The sequence below is a fragment of the Phaseolus vulgaris genome, chromosome 2, assembly GCF_000499845.2.
Source record: "Phaseolus vulgaris cultivar G19833 chromosome 2, P. vulgaris v2.0, whole genome shotgun sequence".
Taxonomy (NCBI): domain Eukaryota; kingdom Viridiplantae; phylum Streptophyta; class Magnoliopsida; order Fabales; family Fabaceae; genus Phaseolus; species Phaseolus vulgaris.
Genome location: NC_023758.2, coordinates 45832732 through 45845286, shown reverse-complemented (window position 1 = coordinate 45845286; position 12555 = coordinate 45832732). Strand labels below are relative to the sequence as shown.

Genomic DNA, 12555 nt, shown 5'->3' with positions numbered 1-12555 from the left:
AACTATATTGTTTTAATTTCAAAATAGAAAAAATTAAAATAAATAGAAGATAAGCTAGTAAGTTGTGACTTTAAACTAAAAATTAAAAAATATCACGACTTCATACTAAAATCTAAAAAATAAAAGTGAAATAAAGTCGAAGTACGATTTTAGATGAGAAAAAAAATGAATTTTAAAAATTAAAGTTAAATTTTATTAAATTACGAATTCTACTTTTTGAAGTAGTATACCTTAGCGCAACATATTTATATTCATGATTTTTTTAAAGATTGTCTATTTTTTGTAAATTCTATTTTTAATATTACCATTCTTAAAATTTTGTCTCTTAAATGAGTTTTTTTGGAATGCAGGATTGAACAAATAGTAACTAACTGGAATCCAGAACTCTCAAGCAAAGGCTTGACTAGTCAAAATCAAATTTATTTTACATTTCTAAAATTCTAAAATTGAGGTATTTAAATGGTTTATAAAGTACTGTTATTTATTTATAAGTATTTTATGGTTAATATATATAATTTTTTTATTGAGTCTAATGACCATGTATTATGAATAAAATCTTTTTTACAAGTTTAGTCCTAAACAACCAATCAAAACACTCTTGATAACCTTTTTGAGTTAGTAAAATGTCAATATAATTATTTGAACAAATTTGTCCAGCCAATAACTTCTAACAAAAGTAAAATAAAAATAAAAATTATTCCTATAACTTAAAATTAGTTTATAGAATTTTTTTATACAACTTTTCTATATTTTATTTTTTACTTGTGTATAAACTAGATTTAATTTATGAAGAAAAAAATATTTTTTTTAAAAGAACTAGTTAATTTTAAATTATGAAAACTCTTCATTTTTCTTATTTTTTTCAAATTGATCCAAACATACGTAAAAGGTTTATAAATATTTTTTTTTCTTTTTATATTTATTTATTTAATACATTAACCCCAACGCACCATTTGACCTGATAAAAAAAACCAATCATAATACAAGTTTGAAACTAAAAAGATAATTTAAAAAAATACCAAATCAAAGCTCAACACATGATAAAGTTGTCTGGGTGGGTATAGTTGGTTGTGAATCTAATATAGCACTAGAGTTCTTATTCCCATCTAAATAAAATTGTTATTTTAAATTTACTGATTTTTTTAATCAAAAAAATTTGTAGGGTTATGGTCCATGAGATATTATGACAGTTTAACTCTAATTCTTAAGGTTAATGTTGAAACAAATTAGGAAATCTTTTAGTTTATATAATTTAAACTAAAACACTTATTTAATCTGTGATTTCAACTACACTTACAACTTATTCAAATTTATAACTATAATTCTCGGAGAGTTAGTGATTAAAACCTTTTGATAAAATAATTTGTTTTTACTTCTTTTGATAAAATATTGTTCCTTTTCAAATATTTTTTTCATTGAAAGAAAAGTTGACCTTTTTGAAGTGTAAATAAATGTCACTAAAGAACAATATTGATAATAAATGTTTTGGTGAAAATTAAATTTACTAATAAAAAATGGCAGTAAAAAAAAGAAGGAGGTGGTGGTGAAAAGAAAGTGCAAGCGAAGAGAGTGAAAAAGAGAAGAGAAACAAAAATGCTGCGCCGAAATCAAAATGGGCGTAACCTTAAATTCTTCAGCTTCGGCTTCTTAAACCCTTTCTTCCGAAAAATGAATTTCAGGGATTCTTCTACTTATGGTCCACCATCGCTTTCATCATCAAGGTTTCACTTTTTTCAACTTTCATATCTCTCTCTTATTTTTTCCTATAAATTAATTTGTTGCCATTTTTTTTTCTGCAGAGTTCCTCATTCAATGAGCTCAATTGACGTTCTCACTTTTGATTCGGGTGCCATTCTCCTAATTTTTATATTCTCACACAAATGATAACAAAAGTTTAACAGGTAAAAGGACGGCTGTTTATTGTTTTTCAAATTCTCTCTCATGTTCCATATGTGTATTATAATCATAACTCATAAGCTTGACCAACAAGGTTCATGTTATGAAATTTACAAGAAACAAGAAGTGGGGAATGTTCAAAATTGGAACTTCTTCAGTCAATCCTTAGTCATGGGTTCTGAAATTACAATACTTCTTGTCTTTTTTGGATTAAGTGAGGGGTTGCCTGACTGAGAAATTAAGTGTTGATGTAATTTTGACATGTGACAGTTAATGTAGTTTGCAATTCATGGTGTTATTGAGATTTGACTGTTAACATAGTTTGTTGATAGTTAATGTAGTTTCATTCTCAGGTCCTTTCTGTCCAGTCATTTTTGGGCTATCTGATTCTAGAAGGAGACAAAGGATTTTGGAAATATGTCTGGATGCAATAAATCGCCCAAAAATGATCAACAGTCAATAAAATATTGGCGGATTCAACATGGAGGAGTGTCCTTTGAGACTGATCTTTCCCGTGTAGATTATTCGCCTTCTCTTTCCAACAACGAAAATAAGCAACGGTATGGAAGTTGTCAACCAAAGTCCCCTCATATACTGAGCACAGCTCAGCTCATCTCTGCAATAGGTCAGGTATGCGATTCTGCAAGTCAATCACTTTCGGTTTTACTCCCAAAGGAAAATTTGAATCAGGATGATAATGGATTCTCAAAAGAGAAAATTCTGGATAACATTGAAGAGAGAAAGAATGACCTGGTATATACTTCAAATGGCACTAAATTCTACCCTCTTACCGCGGGTTCTGCAAAGATTGTGCGGGAAAGATTGGATTTCCCTAAGGTGATGCAGAAGATACTAGCATTTGAATCTCCTGATGAAAGTCAAGATTATATCCATTCTTTATTCCAGAGGTTTTCAAAGGCTAGTGATAAAATAACAAATAAAGATTGTAAAAAAATGGAATTTGCGAGGGAGGAGGAAATGTCATTTAAATCTGGAAATGTATATTGGTGGGCAGGTAGAAATGCTATTAAGATGCTAAATTGTCTAGTGAATGTTACCCAGCCTGAGAACCTGGAAACTAATTCCTCAGTTGCTGGCAGTTGCATTTCCTTAGATACAAGCAACCCTGCATTGGCTAACAAGGAGAGGGATGTGTGCAGTCATGATTCAATCACGCACCAAAGTCAATCATTATCCAATGCTGCAATTCTGAACAACACAAGAATAATTAGCCCTCTGTGTTCAGACTATTTTCTGCAAGCTGTACCCGATGCTCAGGCAGATGTTGGTGCTTGTCAGAAACTTTCTTCCAGTATAGATGTGGACAGTCATATTAACTGTTTAGCTTCATGTACCAGTGCTTCTGAGCAGTGCCAACATGACATTGATGACAATGAATCTCTGGAAGTCCAAAGAAGGCATTTGTTGGATATAACTAATGATGAACCTAAGCTTCATACTTTCTCTGCAACCCATCTGAAGCCTTGTAATTCCAAAGCCAAGCAAGAACATGCTTTTTCTGGGGCGTTAGCTGGTGTATGTGTCAGCCTTTGTCTGCATCCTGTTGACACAATTAAGACAGTTATCCAATCATGCCGTGCTGAACACCGGTCCATTTTTTACATTGGCAAATCAATTGTTTCTGATAGAGGTTGGTTCATAAGAGAATTCATTTCTTTCTACGTATCTGTGTAGCTTATATGCTGTCTCATTTCATTTAAATTAACTTTCCCTCTTGAATTAAATCTCCCACTAGATGGCTTCTTCACAGAGATGATTGACTAATTTCAGGTTTGTTTGGACTATATCGTGGAATTGCCACAAATGTTGCATCTTCAGCTCCAATTTCTGCTGTTTATACCTTCTCCTATGAATCAGTTAAAGCAGCTTTGCTTCCTTATCTTCCAAAGGTAGCTCATCTTTCTCTATATTCTACTCATTTGAGTGGAGTTGTTCAGAGTAGGTTAACCTTGATGTCTTGTGCTTTGCTTTTTCTTGATTCCCTTATTTCTACACGTGATACCATCTAGGTGGAAGAAACTGCTAGTTAAACTTGTAAAAGATCTTATTAGTTACTTGTAAGTAGTGAACCTTGTAGTTAGGAATTTTTCAGATTTCTTCATGTTTGCTTATTTTCCTTTGATTATAAATATTGAATGTGTAGCAATCAAATGATTCCTGTAGTCCCTTATAAATTTATCAGCAGTAAACATCGATGAGTCTTTCTATTATTTTAATGTTTATTGGCATAAATGAGGTCATCTTTTTTCTGCAGGAGTATTATTCTTTTGCCCATTGCATAGGAGGTGGTTGTGCAAGCATTGCCACATCTTTCATTTTTACTCCTAGTGAGCGAATAAAGCAGCAGATGCAAGTTCGTTCTCAGTATCGCAACTGTTGGTATGCCTCAGTTTTTGGGATCATCATCACCTTTCTTGACATAGAACTGCTTGCTTTGAGTATGCCTTGTCTTTATGCTTTTGTTGTGAATTGCATCTATTCATTGTACATTTCAGTATCTGCTTTATATGTGTAATTTGGCCATTTCAAATATTTCTGTCATGTTGAGAGATGCTTGCTATGTCTGTGCGTATGCTCATGGATTCAAACTTTAACCGGAACTTTTCCCATGTAAGACGTGTGTTCATTTTACTTTACTGGGTCTTATGAGTATATCTGTGCAGGGATGTATTGGTTGGAATTATCAGAAATGGTGGTTTTACCTCCCTATATGCAGGTTGGAGAGCTGTACTATGCCGGAATGTTCCACATTCAATTATCAAGGTCAGTAGGTGTTTTATATCTGATGCACATTGATAGAAGAAGCTGATACAAACAGTTTTCTTATCACCACCATGGAGGAGGAGGGGGTTGTTTGCATTGAGGTGTTGGTAGCGAATGTCCAAAAGCCCTTACTGAAAATTCATTATTCTCTTTGTTGGCTCTCAACTTTGACCCTGCTACTTAAGATTCATTATTCCCATGAGGATTTTCATTTCTTTCTACAAGGATGGTTGTGATTATTGACGTTTTCTTCTCAAGTCCCCTCTGCTAATATTACTTTGTCTTTTATGATTGATTGGTTTTCCAAGTTCTTCAGAAACCATGGTTTTATTTATTGCTATTTCCTGTGACCAATTGTAGTTTTACACATATGAAAGTTTGAAGGAAGTGATGCCATCAAGTGTTCAACCCAACACGTTTCAAACTGTGAGTTAATGTTTGTTCCTTGCTCTTGACCATCATTTTTTTGTCTCACTGATGAATGTGACTAGAGTGATTTTATAAATTTCTGTAGTTAGTATGTGGAGGATTAGCTGGATCTACTGCTGCTTTATTCACAACTCCTTTTGATGTGATCAAGACTAGATTACAGACACAGGTTTGTTATATGCAAAACCTTCAATTCAATTGTACAAATACTTATTGGTACTACTGAAGCAGAATCTGGTATAACGATCTAATTAGTTGCTGAAGACAACCTTTCTTAACTCTAGGTTGATATTGTTTATCATGTTATCCTTAATCTTAATATAACTTCAATTTTGTTATTTTAAAAAGTATAATGTGTTATTCTTTTTTCTTGGTCGACGAATATCATTATACTGTTAATTCGTGATTCTGATAAAAGTGAGTGTACTACAGATTCCTGGATCTGCAAACCAATACGATAGTGTGCTCCATGCCCTTTACAAAATTAGTAAGGGTGAAGGTTTGAAGGGCTTGTACAGGTAATATTTTGTGTCTTGCCACTATCATTTAGTTCAGAAGAAAACATCTGATAGCAGCTCCTGATTTACCTTCATGGGATCTCTATTCAAATGCAAATTGCACTATGACATTTTTTTGTGTGCTTTGTATGGCTGTCATCAGGGGGTTGATTCCACGGTTGATTATGTACATGACGCAAGGATCACTGTTTTTTGCTTCATATGAATTTTTCAAGAGGGCATTTTCTCTGGAAGCATCACAATTCACTGATTTATGCATTCAGGCCAATGGCAGAGATGTTAGAGAGAGAGAAAACTAGGAAAGTGTTGATAGTTTGTATTCTTGGTTACTAGATAGTGTAAAAAATGTCTAATTGTGCTACAAGCAGTATAGCTGTTTCATAAACTGTATATTTGAAGAATATACAATTCTTCTGTAGTGTCATCATACATATCTTCCAATTTACTAGATGTGTTTCTACTTTTTGATCTTGAATATAAACCAGTCATGTATTCAATTTCTCGTTTCCTTGAATGTGAACAATTTTAATATTCTTCCAGAGAAGCTGCTTTAACTTTAAAGGAGCTTATCTATCACGACATACCTATAAATCATTTATGGCATAAATTATTCTGTTAATTTTCTAAATAATTATAACTTGAAATTTTCAATAAAATTACACTATCCAAGCTCAATTTTATTATCATGATGGCAACCCTCCAATTCCAGCCTCTTGTTTTTGTCTTATAATCATTTTCGAATTACACAATTCTAAATGAATAAATCATACAATCGAAAATTTATTATGGATTACAGAATCTGAAATATATGTAATCTAGAAATGTATTTTTGACTATGTAATCTGAAAGTGTATTATGAATTTTATAATTTGAAATGTTTTTCTAAACTATACAATTTGAGTTCAGATTGTAGAATTTGACTCATACAATTTGGATTTTTCCTTCTCCTGTCCTACATTTTTATTTTTATTTTTAAATGTTGAAATTCAATTTAAAGTTTTAGATAAACATATATATATTGGAAGAGATGAACAATTAAGTTGAGAACAGTAAAAAAATAAATATTAAAGAAATTTAACATTATTAAATGTTATTTTTTACTAATTACCAAAAATAATGTGAAAAGCACACAATATTAAAAATATTTAATTGAGAGTGAGAAGAATGAAAATCTCACATTTCAAATTATGTACTATAATTTATACATAGAAGTAAGTATCAGTGATTAAAAAAACAACTATTTATTTAAAAAAAAAAATTAAGGTTAGCCAAGTAGCAAGTATCATTACTAATGAGTGCTTCCTCATAAGTTCATACTCAAAAAGAGAGAGGCCAACAAGTCTTGAATTATTCCAATCCACTTTCCACCATTTATATAATTTCAGAATCTTATCAAAATAGATACAAAAATAAGAGAGAAAGGATTGCTATGCTATCTCCTACTGGATGTAAAGTATCCCCCTCCCCCCTTCTAACTATCCCACACAATATGAACAATTTTCGGTTTGTATCCTACTTAAATGGAACCAAAGAACTTATTACAAATAATGATTTTGACACCTCTAATGTGCTATCATCCCCATTGCACTTTCTCTCAGTACTAAACAGATTCTGCAAGCAGGCATTGTGCCTAGTAACAAAAAACTCAACATTGATGCAAACACCCTCACTAAGATTCTCTACACACTTGTTACCTATTTTCACAGCTCATCTCCAACACCACAACATGCTGTGCTTTCCCAACCAGCAATGGCTTAAAGCTGATATAAAGAGATAGCAGCATGTTGGGAAACATGGTGTGAGAAACCATGTCAGTAACACGTACTCAAACACACTATAAATGTGCTTGGTCAGTTCTACTCTTTATACGCGTGCAATAGGAGAAAAGGGTGGGTTCAGCACATAGGATCGAGGAACTACTTTTGGATTCTTGCAACCACTCTTCTTCTCAGTTGTTGTGACTGATTTGAAAAAAAAATGTGCATCGTCCTCAAGAAGCATTTTCAGTGAACTGCATTGAGATGACTGTTGGTTTTTCTCATGCTCTCCACTGCTGGAGGCCGAAGTTCCATGCAAAATGGCAACAGAAATTGAGAATGCTTGTAAAGCAGATAATTGTGCATGAAAATCAACAGCATAATGCCCCTCTTCAATTCTTCTCATGCTGAAGGTAGGACTGCTTCCTTTTGCTCCCTGTGCACCAAAAGGTCAGATATGTATTAGAAAAAACAATAACAATCTCGTAAAAAAGAAAGTTAAAACTGTCACACTAAAGAAAGCAGATAAATCTGTACTAAGAAAGTGTTAAACAAAATCCTATATAAATGCATGTCTCATGGAATTAATTCATTGTTCAATCCTACTATTAATAACATTTTTGTTTTCTCTTATATACCCCGTGTATTTATGCATTCTATCTTTATATCAAATGGCTGCTAAACAAATAACTAGAAAGAGTTCTAACTTTTCAAGATAATTCGAGGGATCTTCTAACTACTGGGACACTACACTGTACACTGGATTGGGTTAAATTTTCTGAAGTATATATATTTTGTTGGGAGAAAAATTGCACAGGAACTATAAGAAAGGCAAAGTACAACCATAGACAAGCCTTATCCCACGAGGGTGAAAAAATAAAAGATGAAGTGAATCTCTAAAAATAATGAATAAAAAGACTATTTGCAGAAGTGCGCGTTCATGAGATTTGATCGGCATTTTTGAAAAATAGGTGCAACCCATCTCTAAGAAGAGAAATTTTCCTTGACCATTTGTTGTCAATAAAATAGTTTTGGCTATTTCTGAACTCTTTCAAATTCTGCCAGAAAAATTATTGCATAACCAATCACCATCTTCTAACTGATTGGTGCAATGAATAGCTACACAAGAAAGTGGAACCCATTCTCGGAACTGGAATGTAAAAATGCACGAGTCTTCTCATTAGGTAGGACTTGAGAACCTCAAGCACCAAGTCTCCCTTTACTATTTAATATATATTCAATTTTCAAGTCTGTTCAAAGAAACAGTTTGTGTGAAACTCAACTTATACCTGAACAAAAAGTTCCAAAGGTTGATGTTCCTCCAAAAGTGGGAAGTCCTCAGCAAATTGAATACTTGGATTGCCTAAAAGAATAAGGGGACAGGCCATGTCCCAGCCACCACAGTCACAGCCTCCACCATATCGCAGTCGATGAAGTAACGACGAGGGTCCCCGGTTTTCAGCATTTGGCAAACCATGATTGCCATTTGGTATTACCACCTTCAACTGTTCCTGGATTTTGCTGTGATGAAAACTCTTTCTATCTATTTCGGCAGATAGATCTCGTATGTTGGAATATTCTTTACCACTTATTATGTCCCCTCTTTTGTACTTCAAACTTTCTCTCTTGTAAAACGGAATTTGCAAGACAATGGCAGCGATTTCAAGGTTTGAATGACATTCTGTGGGCGAGCAAGGAAAAGAATTTAAATCATCAAATTCAACATTGCTTGGTAGAGATTTGTCTTGAAGTTTGTTTTTGACTGAATGGTTCTCATCCAACCCCATAGCGTCCTCCTTCCCTTCAACACGGGAAGCTTTAAGAGTTTTAGAAGCATCTTGTTCACTGAAAGACTTTTTCTCACGCGAAACACTTTGTCTTGAGTGTGTAAAATCGTACAATACAAATTCTGTCAGCATAGAGTTGTCAAATACTTTTCCTTCTAGTTCAGAACATAAATTACATGAAACTAGCATCTGTGCAACTGTTGATGAATCTTTGTCAAAATCATGGTATCCCAACCCAGTAGCATTGCTCTTCTTTCTATTATCAATGGAATGAAAGGTGTATACCCAGTTGAAAGCATTACCTGTTCTCCATGTCTTGGCCACAAACACATCTTCAGGGCACTTCACCTTGAACTCAAAAAACGGCACTCCATGTTTATTTTCCAACTTGAGATTGCCATGCAGGTGAACAGGTGAAGAAGCTATACCTGAATACTGAATTTCTCTGTTGATAAACTCAGAAATAATATCAGAATGCTTTCCGGTTTTGGACAAGTCATTTAGCAATGACTTCTGATAAGTCCTATTTCTTGCAATATTTGCTTTCTCACTTGATTTCATCTCATTACTCTCCGGTATCTGACTCACTGGACTTCTCAGTGATTTTGACTTTGTTATATGATTCAGCCTTTTCCTGCCATGTATGAATTGGACTTTTGGGCTTGATGAACAATCCCTTCCTAATGGAGATGGCAAGTGAGAGACTTCTGCCTTAGCCGAGAATGACTTTTGAAGCGAGTGCACTGTGTCCTTTTCAACACAACAATTGCCATTGATTACAGAATCAGCAACCTTGTCACTTCTGGACTTCAAATTTATAGAATCTCTCCCTCGTACTTTGGTAGATTTCTTATTTTTAACATCTGAATTTATACAAATTTCAATAAAGCTATTTGGAGATCTAACCCCAGAACCTTCATCATCTGAACCACACAAAGAATCAACAATGCTACCTGTAAAGGAGGTGTCACTTCTCCTTGAAATTTCTATCTTTTTCCTTCCCTCTATCACGGTGTCCATTTTCTTTTTGTTTTTCACTTCTTCTGAACTCTGGTACATGGAAGTGCGCCTGGTTTCTATATTACCTTCCAATCCATGAGGTTTAGAGAGATGATTCTTACACGAAGAACTGCGGAAGCGAGCAAATTTGATCTCAGCAAAGCCCTCCTTGAGAGTAAAAAATTCATCTTTCCCAGTGGGTTTCCCTTTCTTAGATATCTTCTTCACATTCACACAGTATTGATGAGATGGAAGAACAGTATTGGGACTCAGACCCACTGAAGACTTGTCATCAAGATCCAACTCCAACTCTTGTCCCATTGATGAATCCAAAGACCAGCAATACTATTAAGGAAAAAAAAACATATATTAGTTTGTAGCAATGCAACAGACACTCAAACAGAACCAACTCCACTTGACAAAGTTAACATAATGCATCATGGAACCTATCATATAACGAAATTTAAATCTGATGTCTACAATTACCCGGAATGCAAGGGAGATCTTTCATTGAGGGAATTTTTCTAGGATTTAAAAAAATGCCCATAGCATCCATTAAGGAGTGCATATAAATTACTACAAAACTTCGGCTGTAATAATCAACAGGGCTTCGGCTCCAAAAATTTCAATTGAAGAGATGAAAAATAACAATTGAAGCAGGAAATGACATTGCATAAAGCAAATTGTTGATTGCAATTAAGAAGCGGTATTAAACAGTCTAAACACTGTAGAACATTTGTCTACATTCTCATAAATCATGCTATTTTGCAATGACAATTGTGACCTTGCAAACAACCATTATTGTAAAAACCACGTCTCAACAGTGCCCTAGAAAATAATTGGCTCTGGTTAGATTATAAAAAATAAGTATAATGAAAAAGAACAATATTGATTCCAAGCACCGAAAAAGAAAGGCCTTGTGATCTGTTGGGTACCAAATAATTGCAAAAGGAAAAGAAAAAAGCTGGAAAGAACACTGTATGATCTCCATAACACCCAAATGTGAGTAAAGTGACACAGATGAGTGTTGCGCAAACACTTGATTAAAAATAATAAAGTACATAATGATTATGATACCAAACCATAACAAGGAGAAATGCAAAGAAAGAGGAAATTTTTTTAAAAATAAATAAAAAGGGGGAAAAGGGCATACTAGAATAGACCTTGGAGAAGTAAACTGAAGAAAAAGAGAACCCAATAAGCAGCTTCAAAGCAGAATCATAAATCTCTAAACTTGAGCATAAAGGGTGCAGGAGAACAACTCATGAAACCGACCCATTTGAGTAAAGAGTCAAAAGTCCCGGGTCATTGTGTTGTTTAGTGACTCAAAATTGGTATCCACAAAAGGCACAAGTGGGTTGTAGAAGCAAGAGGCAAGCTCAGTCCAATCACCACAAGCTAGCACACCACACAACAGAAGGAGCAGTAAAGCATGGCAAATGGTGCCAAAAAGCTTGGTTTGAAACAGTAAGGAAGCTACACTTGCAAGAGAGAGAAGCACTGAACATTCAAGATAAATAAGTAAGTAACAAGAGAGAGAAACCACGCCATACTACTTACTACTACAACGTTAATGCACATGATGACCCTACTAAAACAAAGCCATGCCCTTGAAGCACCATCATAACATGCTGGTTTGATTTTTTGGCTTTCTTTACTATTTAATATCATTTGTGTCCCACTGGACAAGTGATCCAAGCAAAGCGAGCGAGCAACCCGAGAAAGAATCGAGAGTGCCCTGGTGAGATGACAAATGACACCATTGTGGAACAAACTTTGGCTTTAATATTCAGTGCACAAAGAGAAGGGTCACATTGGAATTTCATGCAGTCTTACCACAGTAACAGTGACACCTTGAGTTTCCCTTTAAGTGATTTTCTGAAACATATCATTATCTTATGTTTTCGGGAAAGGCAGATATAACATTAAATTATCAAGAACGGAATCCCACAATTATCTAATAATTAAATGAGTGAATCATGCATTTACAATGATAATAAATAGTAAGATATTGAGCAATAAACACCATTAATCTGTTTTTGTCGAATTGAGAATCAGATCTGCAGTTTTGCTATGCTGAATTTATTGGCAATAATACCCTTGCTATTTCCTATCGGGCAAGGCAAGTAATTGCTTGAGTAGGAGTAGAAAGATGCTTCCCCAAAACTCAGATTAAAGTGTTTTGTAGTAAATATGGTCAATATGGTATCAAGATTATCTATATATGGATGATTGTGTTGCTTTCCACATCTTCTAAAAAAAAAATTATCCGATTTTTTATGTAATTTTGTTTCTTAATTATTAAAATAAGTAAATTTTTCAAAAATTATTAAAATAGGTAAATTATATCATTTGTTTCGATTTTATTAAAATTTAATTAACATG

At 33.8% G+C, this 12555-nt stretch overlaps 2 protein-coding genes across 9 annotated transcripts; one reads left to right on the top strand and one right to left on the bottom strand.

Moving 5' to 3' along the window:
* Positions 1–1506: 1506 nt before the first annotated feature.
* LOC137812634 (mitochondrial aspartate-glutamate transporter AGC1) lies at positions 1507–6124 on the top strand. Of its 6 annotated transcripts, none has more exons than XM_068614763.1 (10): positions 1507–1721; positions 1800–1901; positions 2250–3547; positions 3688–3806; positions 4172–4296; positions 4581–4680; positions 5041–5106; positions 5195–5278; positions 5542–5627; positions 5770–6124. In XM_068614763.1, exons 3-10 carry the CDS (start codon positions 2314–2316, stop codon positions 5924–5926), a joined length of 1971 nt encoding a protein of 656 aa, XP_068470864.1. In that variant the 5' UTR covers positions 1507–1721; positions 1800–1901; positions 2250–2313; the 3' UTR covers positions 5927–6124. The 6 variants fall into 6 exon arrangements, 3 of the variants coding, with proteins under 3 accessions (XP_068470864.1, XP_068470861.1, XP_068470863.1); XR_011081270.1 differs by having other exon boundaries at positions 1534–1721; positions 5199–5278; XR_011081269.1 differs by having other exon boundaries at positions 1534–1721; positions 4172–4355; positions 4634–4680; positions 5199–5278.
* Positions 6125–6974: 850 nt separating this feature from the next.
* Positions 6975–11932, bottom strand: LOC137812633 (uncharacterized). Of its 3 annotated transcripts, none has more exons than XM_068614757.1 (3): positions 11334–11932; positions 8674–10515; positions 6975–7820 (listed from the first exon to the last, which is right to left on the bottom strand). In XM_068614757.1, exons 2-3 carry the CDS (start codon positions 10489–10491, stop codon positions 7491–7493), a joined length of 2148 nt encoding a protein of 715 aa, XP_068470858.1. In that variant the 5' UTR covers positions 10492–10515; positions 11334–11932; the 3' UTR covers positions 6975–7490. The 3 variants fall into 3 exon arrangements, with proteins under 3 accessions (XP_068470858.1, XP_068470860.1, XP_068470859.1); XM_068614759.1 differs by having other exon boundaries at positions 11324–11808; XM_068614758.1 differs by lacking the exon at positions 11334–11932 and adding an exon at positions 10657–11017.
* Positions 11933–12555: the final 623 nt, after the last annotated feature.

What these genes read in the sequence shown, in the direction of transcription:
- LOC137812634 (XM_068614760.1), top strand. Translation starts at nt 2,314, where the DNA reads ATGTCTGGATGCAATAAATCGCCCAAAAATGATCAACAGTCAATAAAA. An exon ending in ATCAATTGTTTCTGATAGAG is followed by an intron (nt 3,548 to 3,687) that starts GTTGGTTCATAA and finishes GACTAATTTCAG; the next exon opens with GTTTGTTTGGACTATATCGT. An exon ending in AACCCAACACGTTTCAAACT is followed by an intron (nt 5,107 to 5,194) that starts GTGAGTTAATGT and finishes AAATTTCTGTAG; the next exon opens with TTAGTATGTGGAGGATTAGC.
- LOC137812633 (XM_068614757.1), bottom strand. Translation starts at nt 10,491, where the DNA reads ATGGGACAAGAGTTGGAGTTGGATCTTGATGACAAGTCTTCAGTGGGT. An exon ending in CTTTGGAACTTTTTGTTCAG is followed by an intron (nt 7,821 to 8,673) that starts GTATAAGTTGAG and finishes TTTGGTGCACAG; the next exon opens with GGAGCAAAAGGAAGCAGTCC.